At 32.4% G+C, this 12,889-nt stretch overlaps 2 protein-coding genes across 2 annotated transcripts; one reads left to right on the forward strand and one right to left on the reverse strand.

Moving 5' to 3' along the window:
* The first annotated feature begins 483 nt into the window (after positions 1-483).
* On the forward strand, positions 484-10,447 carry LOC140040145 (prostatic acid phosphatase-like). The gene is made up of 10 exons (XM_072085845.1): positions 484-612; positions 1,534-1,629; positions 2,237-2,485; positions 2,832-2,924; positions 5,271-5,357; positions 6,179-6,329; positions 6,681-6,763; positions 7,609-7,718; positions 7,977-8,179; positions 8,547-10,447. Exons 1-10 carry the CDS (start codon positions 496-498, stop codon positions 8,735-8,737), a joined length of 1,380 nt encoding a protein of 459 aa, XP_071941946.1. The 5' UTR covers positions 484-495; the 3' UTR covers positions 8,738-10,447.
* A 128-nt stretch (positions 10,448-10,575) lies between these two features.
* LOC140040146 (holothin acyltransferase-like) lies at positions 10,576-12,861 on the reverse strand. The gene is made up of 3 exons (XM_072085846.1): positions 12,819-12,861; positions 11,626-12,287; positions 10,576-11,334 (listed from the first exon to the last, which is right to left on the reverse strand). Exons 2-3 carry the CDS (start codon positions 12,281-12,283, stop codon positions 11,033-11,035), a joined length of 960 nt encoding a protein of 319 aa, XP_071941947.1. The 5' UTR covers positions 12,284-12,287; positions 12,819-12,861; the 3' UTR covers positions 10,576-11,032.
* Positions 12,862-12,889: the final 28 nt, after the last annotated feature.

Consider the following 12,889-nt stretch of genomic DNA (forward strand, 5'->3'; position numbering starts at 1 on the left):
GAAAGTATATAAGTTGTATTTATATTCTCTTTTTTCATTGTAGTGTAGCTAGTTTAATACAAACATTCAAAATCCAACAGAAATAATTATTTGACAGTAGGCCATTTGTATAGCTAACTACTGTATAATAATATGCAAATTAGTATGCAAATTGCGCATGGAGATAATTTAGCCTAGTCTTGGCCTAGGCTAATTTTACATTTAATATTTTATTGGTTGGAAAGCAAATATGAATACAAAAATGTGACAATGAAATGACACAATCAAAAACAAATTTGAAATAATTAATTTTTTCAGAGGAACAATATATCTTTAAAACTGTTACGTCAACAAGCGAGCGGCGTTTTTTGTAAGAAATATTTCTTTATTCCAAGATTCACCACCATATTTTGGTTGTTGCATGCATGAGCGCATAATATGGCATTCAAACCAACTTTTTTTATCTATAGAGGGCGTTTTTTTAAAAAGACTAAACAACAAAAACACGACGGCAAAATGGAATCGTTTGGTTATTCAAAAATCAAATCATTAAAAAATGTTTTGTTAATTATGTTTTTCTTGCATGAAATATGTATTAGTTCTGCAGAAAGAAATTTAAGACAGGTGCATGTTGTAAGTATTGTGTCTAATTTTATAAATATGTCGGCTCTCTTATATCTCTGGGGCCTAGGCCCCTAGCCAAATAAAAAATAAAAAGGGTACTGGAACACGATCGGATGAGCCTGCAATCTGACGGCATAGCTGACTTCAGCCTCAGGTTTGACGGGTATAGGCCTAGGCTTAACAATTTTATTTATTATTCAGTTTTAGTTGACCAATTAGTATGTTCTATTATTTAGGCCTATTTCTTAGTATATTTAAATGTAGGCCTAGCCTAATTATTGCTTAAAAATGGAATGTCAAAAATGAAGAATTTTAATATAGTTTAGGCCTAGCTAGGCTAGTACGTAGTAGGAAGCCTAGAAAAATATAGGACTAGACCCTTTACTCCCTAGCTAAGCTAGCCACTTTCATATAAAGTAATTCATTTGAATAACAATTTTAGCATTTTCACCATGTATAATGCATGGCCATGTGGTTTAATTGTGGCAAAACAATGGTGAGTTAATAAAGCCGGTCTAACTCTACAGTACCTAGGGCCTAGTCCTACTCCTAGTCAAGATAATTTTGAGTAAAAATATAACAAAAGAAATGTTAAAAAGTCATGGAAATGGAATAGAATCCACAACCCCCAGCTCCTTAATTATGCTCTTGTACTATATGAGCCACTGTGTATACGACCCCCGATAGGTGCGTCTTTACATTATAAATGATTATTGATGCAGGGGTGCGTCAAAAAACCTTGATGGTACACCACATCAATGAATAATGTGTGACAACCCAGGGCCCAGGCATCATCATGATGACAGCAACAGTTTAAGCTTACACACATTCATCATTAAGTACATATTTCTTTTCACATTTGAAGCTACTTTCTGTATTCCAGCCTGCATGCCGCTAGTTTTAAAAATAATTTTTATTTGTTTTTTAAAGTTATATCGCCATGGAAATAGGTCTCCAATGAACAGTTATCCTAAAGATCCGTACAATGAAACAGTTTGGCCACAAGGATTTGGAATGCTAACACAGGTACAGTAAAGATTCGCAGTGTCCATGGTAGTAGTGGCACAGTAGCTGGGCATAGTAACATGCTTACATAACAATGTTCATATCCTACCTCAAGGATTTTTATTTGCTATGATGATAAGTGGAGGCAATCTGTTTAAACTTACTGTACAATACATTCCGATTTATTACTTCAGAACATAAAGCTCTGTCAAACTACTGTAGTTTGTCAAAGAAAGTGTGATTTGCCCAAATATTATAATTATTTGCCCAAATATGGTAGTGATAAGACATCATCATGTCCATATATGGGCACATTACATTTTTTTCACCTAAAAGTTTGATAGTGTAGACAGAACTTTAGATAATCATTCTTTCTATCTAAAAATTGTGAAAAACTATTTAAATTAATACTTGAATTTTTTGTCCATTATCAATTGGTATTGTCTGGAATATATGCAGAATTTTACATTCAAAACATGCTTAGTAACTGGTGTATCCATTTCCACTATGTAATTATAAATTTTATTTATGCAGAATTTTGCCCCTCATCATATTGTTTTTCATATTTATATATCTAGTATAGTTGTAAAATATTAATACTATAATTAAAATTAATTCATAATCTTAGCAAGGAATGAATCAGCAGTATGAGCTTGGGCAGTGGTTACGGAAGCGGTACATAGAAGATGTCAAATTCTTGCAGCCATCATACGTTGCGAAGGATATCGTAATACACAGCACATACACTCATCGTACTGTTATGTCGGCACAAAGTAACCTGGCTGGAATGTTTCCTCCGAGTGGTCGTCAAATTTGGGACAAAAACCTATTATGGCAACCGATTGGTATCTTCACATGGCCTAGAGATGAAGACCCTGTAGGTGTATAATTTTGTAGAACCTAAAACCCTATTAAGGAGATACTGTACCATCAATCTGGACCCAGTATAAGTGTGCCCTCAATAGAAGTGTCCTCTGAGTAGGGGTTGGCCCTACAGTATTGTTTTGTTTATTAAACATTCTCCTGACATTATATTGAACAGGCTTAAAAACAACATAAAGTAAAATATTGAATGTTTAGAAGGAAGCCTAAATAAGTTTTAAACTTTATGCCTAGGCTCCCAGAAATAAACGAAATAACAATATAGTTAGACAGTGAAAGATATTGTTAAAACATGTTGCCCTTTCTTGCTCATTTCATGAGGCAACATTCTATTTTCACAGGTGTTAAAATCACGTATACCTTGCCTGAAACGAAATATTTTGATTGAAGAAAAAACCAAGCCTCTGTTTGATCAGTTTAATAAAAAATACAAGGTAACAAATAAATAATGGCATAATACAGTACTGTATGTCTAGTTTTCCAGAAAGCCTGATATTCCAAATCTCATTATAATTTGAGTAAAAGAAAAAATGTTTGATATTGTAAAACTCGTAAATGGATGATGCCCTAAAATATATCACTGTTGTTTTTACAAGCAGTTCCATGTAAAAAAAATGTATTTTGTTTTTAAAGCAATTTCAATTTTTAGATAAAATACATTTTACAAAAATCATTCTTGTGTAAAAAGAGACACTCCTTATAGTTTTTTTAATGTATACAGAATATGATGGAAACAAGCACGAATGTGCAATACTCGGGGTACAGCGAAAGAAGCTGTAATGACGTAAAGACCGGATGTAACGTAACATACACATCAATAACCGCGCTACCAAATACGGCTATACGGTACCATCTTCGAGACGTGATATGGCTGCATCCGGTATGAAATTAAAAAATCCGGCTCTATAGCTTTGAGGACATGTCCCTGTAGTATATTCATGCTAAATCCGAGCTCAATACTACAACGAAAGGGAGCAGTATTTACCGATTACACAAAATAAATATTTAAAAAAATAATAAAAATAAGATATACTGTGTATAATTATCATATTGCGTAAAGGACGCCTTGAAACTTTCATCCGTCGGGCTGGTAAAATGATTGGTCTGGAACTGCCTTCCTTTACCGATGTGCACCTAGAACACCTCCAGAAAGATTTCGAACGCATTGAGTCGGATGCCTCTCATCCTCTCCACAAAGTAATCATAGACCAACTTAATCCAAGTGGTAGATTGAGGCTCCTCAGTGTGAAAACAAATCGATTTGCTAAATCCTTTATTCCCTCCGGTATCATCTAGTACAACAGGAAGTCAAGAAGATAATTTTATCTTGTAATTTTTTAGATGTTTTTATAAGAATGGTTTTATGCTATATTTGTTTTTATTGTGTGTTCTTTGTTATTATGATGAGCAATGAATTTCCTTTTTGAGGATCAATAAAAGTTATCTTATCTTATCTTATCTTATACACTACTTTTCACCATAAAGTTAAAAAAAAAAGGTTTCGCCCGGGCTCGAACCAGGTACCTTCTGCGTGTTTTTAAGTAAACGTGATAACCACTACGCCAACAAGCCGCATATAACTACATAGCGCTGTGGTGTGTGTCACACATTGTGGCTTCCTAATTAAACAAATTAATTAACAAAAAAGCACGAATGTGCAATACTCGGGGTACAGAGAAAGAAGCTGTATACAGACGTATACAGTTAAAGTTAAAGAAAAATAGGTTTCGCCAGGGCTCTAACCGGGACCTTCTGCGTGTTAAGCAGACTTGACAATCACTACACTACGAAACCCACTTACACTAAAAATGTGGGTTACAGAAAGTTTTTTAATCCATTTAAATTACAAATAAATATGGTAATAAGCACAAAGAAAAATAAACATGTGTAAAAGTGATAATTACCGATTACACAAAATAAGTATTTAAAAAAATAATAAAAATAAGATATACTGTGTATAATTATCATATTGCGTATACAGTACTTTTCACCATAAAGTTAAAAAAAAAAGGTTTCGTCCGGGCTCGAACCAGGTACCTTCTGCGTGTTAAGCAAACGTGATAACCCCTACGCCAAGAAGCCGCATATAACCATATAACTACATAACGCTGTGGTGTGTGTCACACATTGTGGCTTCTTAATTAAACAAATTAATTAACAAAAAATTAAAAATCCGGCTCTATAGCTTTGAGGACATGTCCCTGTAGTATATTCATGCCAAATCCCAGCTCAATACTACAACTAATAATGGAGGAATAGTACTTTAAAAATCGCACTTTTTACTCAATAGTGTCCAGATGGAGGAGGAGAAAATGAGTAAGTCCTAGACTCGGGTACCCCAAGTAAAAATTGATTCGTATACTCAAATTATAATAAGATATGGAAATTTGGTTTCTCTTATGTTCTAATAAAGGATGGGGTACGTTCTCGTTTTGTATTGTCTTTTCCACATCCCCCACCCATAAAAGGCTGCCAAAGGTGGCTCTTATGCGACTGTGTTTTAATAGTAAAAAGAATTTGTGAACTTTTTTGACCTAAAAAAGTCTTGGTTTTGGGAGAGTTTTCGGTTTTGAGAGAATCCGGTATAGAGAGTTGACTGTAGTTTTCTAGAATGAAAACTTTATTTTTTGTGTGAAAAAAAATTAAATTATTTATGTATATATCATCGTTCATTATCATCCAACAGTAGTATAAACAGGTCTTTTTACTCTTGAATTAGATTAGATCATATCAATTTTTTAAAATATACAAGCAATAAGGTGCATTTTTTCTTTTTACAGAAAATAATTGATTATATTTCTCAACATAGTGGTGTTAAAGGACAAATACATTCACTTGGGCAAGTTGCAGATGCGTTATATTTTGAGGTTTGTAACATTTACCATATTGACGCAGGTATAAGACATGGTTTTTGCTTAGGTCAGTTTTCACAATTACTTAAGTAAATTTTTTTTTTCTTAAATCTTAAAGGACGAATTAATTCTACTATAAGATTAAAAGAACTGGTTTGATGGAATAAAACCTTAATTTACTTAAAACTCAGGTACAGGCATGAATTTTAAATATAATATTTGGTTAGTTGTACATAAATCAAATATTTGCAACAGAAATCAAGACGAAAAAACATGAACTTCCCTTAATATGGTCAAATACAAAATTTGGCAAAATTCTTCCATAATAACCAGGAAGACTTTTTTCAGTAGTTAGGTAGTTAATCTAATGTAATAACATGTCTTCCCTAGAAGATGGAAAAATATGGTGGATATACGGTGGATAATTTTTGCTATAGCATGAAAATTAAAATCTGAAGTTGAATAAAAATACCAGAAATGTTAAATTCAAGTTATATTACCTATATTTAGTCATCTGATAACATTTTTGACTGCACCGTTTATTTTTCATAGCTTTGTAAAATTTGTGTACAAAAGAATATAGATTTTACTCTGTAATTTGAAGTATCCCCCCATTGATAAGAAAGTGCTTATTTTCAACAAGCTTGTGTAACACAAATAAAATCCCAAAAATTATGAAACATAGAGGGAAACTATAGATCGATAATTATTGGAATGTATGATCAATAGAAATGTTTTGCCTGCACCTGGCCTTTAAGCAAACAGATTTGATAAATGCTAGCACTGGTCTCCTGGAAATAGTGTTAATCTCTTATTGTTGATTTAACTATTTATAGAAAGCAGCACATTTAACATTACCAGATTGGGCACTAAAGAAGGTTGATGGCTGGGATGGTACTTATTATCAGTGGACGATACTTCTTAAAAATTACCAGTATGAAGCTGGGCATCAAAATTTGAGCTCTGAGGTGAAGAAGCTCCTATCAGGTAAATCTAGTTTCATAGGTCTTGAAAAAATAACTGGTTAATATTTTTACCACATATGATTAGGGACCTATTCACCAGTGTAGAATTTAGGCAATCTAAAGCTCTGTCTACACTATCAAACTGACAAAAAAAAGTGTGATGCACCCAAATATGGTACAGTAGTGATATGACATCATCAGGTCCATATATGGACACATCACATTTTTTTGTCACATAAAGATTGATAGTGTAGATAGTCTTTTTTCAACAATATGTTGTGGTCTATGGATCATGAACCTGACATAAAGTGGAAATGATTAAATCTTTAATTGGTGTGCTAAATGAAATAACTTCTTTCTTTTATTCACTAAGGTACCCTAGTGGCTGCAATAGCTGCTAATTTTAGTGCTGTTGGAATGGGGCAGCCATCTCCTAAATTCTTTATGTATTCTGCAGTAAGTATTTAAAATGTTATTTTTTACTCATTTCTCCATGTCTAAACAGTTTGAGTGATAGGTTTGTCTAAATCTAGTTACTTTCTGGTTGCGGTTGTTTGAGGCGTCCAGTTCAGATATCCGGTTCAAGCATCTTATACCCATGATTTAATAGTGTACATATTTGTTTTAATTTAATGTATTGAAATAAAATTAATAGTGGATGGGGTGTGAATATGCTTACACCTTCTCCCATCACACCCCTTGCCCTCATGGCTACTTCATGTTTCATAGAGATATAACCTGTGATGTATTGTACAAAACGTCAGTCATTCTAAAGTAATCATACAGAGTAGCACCCTTACTTTGACCAAGGTAATCTAAATGTATGACACAATGGCAAGATAGAAATTTGTAACACTCCTTTGATCTTATGTCTGGCTGCAACAAATACCAACAGTACTGTACTATGTACATATTCTCCGTGACACGCAGTGTCTGTTAAGGGCCGTGGAACTGATCGTGTCGCAGCCACAGATAAACCCTTTGATCTCTTGAGCTCAGCATCATGTTGTTGGATTGCCTTTCTTTGAGAGACTAACTAAAGCTTGGTTTTACTAATTGAACAATCACAAGCTATAGATAATTAGAAATGTTGCTTGTCATTGGTCAACTTGCTTTCATTGAGCTTTACATGCTTGCATTGTGCAAGCTTATAATAAGCCTGTAAAATAGCAAACTGCTTTGATCTGAAAACCCATTTTAATGAAGATATGTTTAGATGACAACCACTCTTTGTATACTGACTTTCAATTTGTGTTGTTAAATAGATTATATATTGATTGATTATCATTGTTTTTTTTTAGCATGATACCAATGTAGCTGGGTTTCTTTCCAGTATAAGTATGTTTAATAACATTCTACCTCCACCAGCCTCTTGTGTTATAGTAGAACTTTATGAAGATGTAGGCAAAAAGTAAGTTTTGTTTTGGTAGATTATATATATAATAATTTTATTTTTTTGGGTACTCATAGATTTAAACCTCATTTCGTAGTATTTTATTTATGATAAAGTCCTGTGATATCACATTTGCTACAGCAAAGTCAAAATGATAAAAATCGGAAAGAGGTAGAGATTAGATATCAGTAGTATCAGTGGCTGGATCTCATTGGAGATTTCATGTTTTTTTGTGAGAATGTAAAGCTTATATAAAATCTTTTTTTTTTTTTGCAGTTTGTTAACTGTAGAATTATTATATAGAAATGATACATCGAAACCACCGTACAAACTCAGGATAGGACCTGATGGAGACAAATGTGCAGAACAGTGTCCTATTAACCAATTCTTAGAATATGCCAAGTCAGTCACCCCAAATGACTTTCAAAAGGAATGCAATCAACATGTCCATTTAACTATGCCCGTTGAATGGAACACAGGTAAGACGATTTGAGCATGTAGTCTGCAAAGATGTTTTAAAACTAGGGTTCTCCAAAGGGGAGAGTACCCGTCAGGGTCCCACCCTGGGTTACAGGCAGCGTAATTATCTATACAATATAAATATTTTAATAAATAACATAGTTCTTATTCTCAATGGTATATAAATTTAAAATAAAATGTATAGCATAAATGTAGATCTTGAGTACATCAGCAATGAAATCAACTGATACATAAGTATCCGTCGGCCATGTGTCTTCAGAAGAAGACAGCTACAAGAACAGTAACAGTATAAAATCTTGCATGATATTATAATTTTATGACAATTATATCAAGCGATTGCTACCATCTACATCATTCACATCATAGGTTGGTTGATCTTTGCGGTCGTCTTCTTGATGTTCATCTGCCTAGCGTTTACTATGTGCGTGCTAACGATAATAATGTCCTGTAACGGTACGGTCTACTACAAGCCGCGGAGTCGAATGCAACCGATCGATTTCCATCTGCTAGGGACCGGTATGAGCGAGTCGGAAGATGAGGCTGTATTTGACGCATAGCATTGTTTTTATATATATATATAATAGAATATTTAAATTAAATTTAAACTTCGAAATAATATACAAAAATGAAAATATCCAAATGTAGTTGATGTGCTGTTTTATGATCTGCTTAATTTGGGATTTGAACCCGATATTTGTATACAATGTTTGGTGCTCTACCAATTAACCATACAGTACATGTATTATGATTTTCTATGTTTAATTAGGATTTGAACCCAGTATGTGTAATGTTTGGTGCACAACTAATTAACCAGGCATGTATTAATGTCATAAGTGGCACAAACCTTTTTATTAACTAGTACTGTATTAACCTTATTGTATTAACCATTCATTGACTTTACTTTTTGAAATTTTATTTAGTATTCAAACTATTGTATTTGTAGCACTGCATAATATAGGGCACTTGATCAATTAACCATATTAATGTTTTTAAAATATTGGTCTAAAATGTATTTTAGACTTTAATTGCCATGTTATGCTCTTCCAGTAATTTTATAAGCAGGGTAAGTTTATGTTATTGTACAAAAAAATTTTTACCGCCGTACTGTAAATGATATTAATAAGCGTAGTGCTAAGCTTTTTTTGCCATGTTGATGAGTGAATTTGTGGTACATCACTATAAATGAAATAAAATATGTGTGAAATATATTTACACTGTCAATTAGAAACACAATTTAAATTATATTCAATTTGAACATTTTAATTTTCTAAAATACTAAAATTATAAATTAACAATTGAGGTGTAGCATTTAAAAAAAAGTTTAAATAAGCCACTAAACCCTCCATTTTAAAAGCATTGTAGCAACCAATAATACCAATACATTTGTTGTAAATGTTTGCAATACTATTAGGAAAGAATTTTAGCAGTAATTTTTAAATGATGGTACAGTTGACAACTTATGGAATAGGTATCATAAATTGTAAAAATATAAAACAGATAATTTTTTTGTTTGTGTTTTTGACATGCAGGAGAACGATGTGTAAATTCTAAATGTTCGAACAGGGCCAATTATGTTTCATTACAGTACAGTACTCAAGTCTTTCCAAAGAATATTCATCATTCCTCCTATGTTAATATTTCACTTCATATTTTTAGTTTTGTACTGTGGAATATATTGAGGTAGTTTGCTGAATAGTAGTAATAGACCATGTCTAGCTTGAGTGCTTCCATCTTGTGTGTGATAGTGCTAGTGCAATTAGCCAAGTCTATTGCACTGTGGACTATATAACTGTAGGTTGTATAGACATTGTTGCCTTGTGTCCATTCCCTTTCCCTCGTGTTACTTCATTTCTGATTGAAAGTATTATTAAGTATTAAAATTATACGAAGCTAAATCTACACTATCAAACTAGTTTGACAAAAAAACTGTGATGTGCCCAAATATGGTAGTGATAAGATTTTGTCATGTCCATATATGGGCCCTCACATTATTTTGTCACATAAAGTTTGATGGTGTAAGCAAATTACACTGCGCCTTTTTTTTTCTGTAGTGGTAAATCCTTAAAGGGCTTTAATGCCATGTCTAGATGCTTGTTTTTTTTTTCTGATTCTAATTCATTTTCTGCCAACAATTGGACAACCTTAACAGGTTTATTTAAGAACCATATTGGTATCAATAATAAAACCAGTAAGATTTTGATATAATTTAATACAGTAGATTATATTATTATTTGAGAAAAATAAAAGATATTCTTTTTGGTGTAGAATTTTTAGATATAAAGTGCAATAAATATTTAACTTTTTAATATTTAATACTATGAAGTAGTTTTTGGTAACTGCTTAAACACATTTAAGCATGTTTTTAGGACATATATTGTAATTGTTATTCAAGGTTTTATGAACTTTTATTTTTAAAATATACATTTCACCATAAATATTTAAAAATCAATGTTCTATTTTAATCCACCAGATTTTTAATTTGTGTTTTATTCACTTTCATTTAATGTTTTCCAAAGTTTTGTGATTTTTTAAAAATCAAACTGTAATGTAACCAATAGTATACAGATTTAAACATTTCTTAATTTCAATATTGTTTTGTCAATTGCAACTTTGTGTTTAACTTTCATATTATCTTGTAATGTTCTTAATAAAAAAGATGATATGCATAATTTGTCTTCATATATATTTATTAGTGTCGTATTTATGTTCCTCTTCTAAAAAAATTAACAAAATTCTTTAAAAAAAATTCTTCCACTCAACCTTCACAGAGCACTTTCATGTTTTACTCACTTGTCATGATTTATAAAATTGTTGTTTTATTTCAATTTTTTCGCATCAATAATCAATGTTCATCATCCCACGTTTGTATCAACAATCGCAAACATTTTATGCGTTGGTATTTCGTGATCTTTCTTTGTGTACATCCTTACAGTTTCGTTAATCTGTTTGAGACGAAGGTCATTCGTAAGTAATCGTATAAACGAAGGGTTCGTAAGAGGCGCAGTTATATAAAGCGCCTCATCTGGTATCACAGATATCAGAGCCAAAATTAAAACCTGCGCTACTGCTGTGTTGAGAGCATACAAAGGTCCAATACGATGACATTTTGTTTCTTGTAGAGGCCGTACTACACCGTACCCCATAATTTTATCATCTGAAATTAAATTAAATAAATTATTAAAGAATAAAGTAACATTTTTAAAATAGAATTTGTAAATTTAAAAAATTTAAAATGCATGTATACATTTTTTGCTTAGGTCAATACTGTATATTTAGTTATCAAGCTTGTTCTTGTCATTTAAAATTAAATTTTTTTAAATCGGCTTAGTTATTTTGAAAAAAGACAGTTTATCCATCCTGTAATTGGCGGGTTTGTGCTTGCTATTGTATGTGTATGAAGGGTTTTTAGGATGGGAAATTCAAAGGGAGATGTTAGTATGCTTACTTTCTGTCACTAGTAAGCTAGTTCCTTTCTTTTCAGTTTTAGTCCAGCTCATGATGAATCGCCGTCTGTCTACACCAAAGATCTCTGTGTCATATTCCACAACTCTTCCCAAAGGTCCTTCGGGAATAGAATGTATAGAAGGATTTTGACCCAGCTCCGGGAAAAATGGTGTCTTTTCCGTTTTAAAGCAGCCATTATGCCATGCTGTGATAAACCCTAATTTCTGAAATGTTTCTACTTCATCTGATTTAACTTCTATGCCAAGCCATCGGTCTTTCAAATGTTTTAACGCAACATTTAACAATCCTTGTTCGTATCCTTGTTCCTTCTTTTCCTCATCCACATGACGAAATCCTATATAACCGAAGGAATCACTATATCGGATCCCTCCTATTGTGCCAATAACTTCTCCAGAATCTGTCAGTGACATATAGTAACCTGATGGATCCAATTTATGAAACATCTTTAAATCTGTAGTTTTTGCTCTACAACCCTCAAGAACTAAGCTGTTGGCCAGTATGCCAGATTCTCCTTCATGGATGTTCCTTATTTTTATTGACTGTGCTGCTTCTGATAATGTGCACATTCTATGGCATTGAGAACAATCGTTCCAAACCATTTTAAGAAGTTTTCTTGATGTTTGTCTAAAGAAAGACATTTTTCTGAAATTCAACATGAAGCAAGTTGTATTTATATTCTCTTTTTTATTGTGGAGAAGCAAGTTAAATACATTCAACAGAAATAATTATCTGTACAGTAGGCCAAGCTAAAGTGTATAATAATAAATATGCAAATTAATATGCAAATTACCCATCAGATCAGGTGGAGTATTTTTAGCATAGTTTAGATAATATTTAACATTATTAATCAAACATTTTATTGGAAAGCAAATAATTAATACAAAAATAACAAGAAGTAACATTCAAAGCAAGATGTTGTTTGAGTCAAATAGTTTCCTGGTGTAGCTAGGCCTAAAGGTTCCATCACGTTTACGGGTCGTTATGCACATTCTCTGGCGAACAATACATCGTCATATAGGCCTAGCTGGAGTTTTAGACGTCCGGCCTAAAAAGCCTAATAAAGGACCTTTAGAGAATGTGACGGAATATTGTGATGTATATGTTAGGACAAATGTATAAATAAATTCATATTTAATAAACAACTATATTACTGTTATTAAATACAAAACTTACAACGCGGTTTGATTTTCTATCTTTTTTTGCAACACAACACACAATCAAAACATAGAAACTTATCTAGTACT

The sequence above is a fragment of the Antedon mediterranea genome, chromosome 2 (genome assembly GCF_964355755.1).
Source record: "Antedon mediterranea chromosome 2, ecAntMedi1.1, whole genome shotgun sequence".
NCBI classification, from domain to species: domain Eukaryota; kingdom Metazoa; phylum Echinodermata; class Crinoidea; order Comatulida; family Antedonidae; genus Antedon; species Antedon mediterranea.

What these genes read in the sequence shown, in the direction of transcription:
- LOC140040145 (XM_072085845.1), top strand. Translation starts at nt 496, where the DNA reads ATGGAATCGTTTGGTTATTCAAAAATCAAATCATTAAAAAATGTTTTG. An exon ending in CAGATGCGTTATATTTTGAG is followed by an intron (nt 5,358 to 6,178) that starts GTTTGTAACATT and finishes AACTATTTATAG; the next exon opens with AAAGCAGCACATTTAACATT. An exon ending in TATGAAGATGTAGGCAAAAA is followed by an intron (nt 7,719 to 7,976) that starts GTAAGTTTTGTT and finishes TTTTTTTTGCAG; the next exon opens with TTTGTTAACTGTAGAATTAT.
- LOC140040146 (XM_072085846.1), bottom strand. Translation starts at nt 12,283, where the DNA reads ATGTCTTTCTTTAGACAAACATCAAGAAAACTTCTTAAAATGGTTTGG. An exon ending in TAGCTTACTAGTGACAGAAA is followed by an intron (nt 11,335 to 11,625) that starts GTAAGCATACTA and finishes ATTTAATTTCAG; the next exon opens with ATGATAAAATTATGGGGTAC.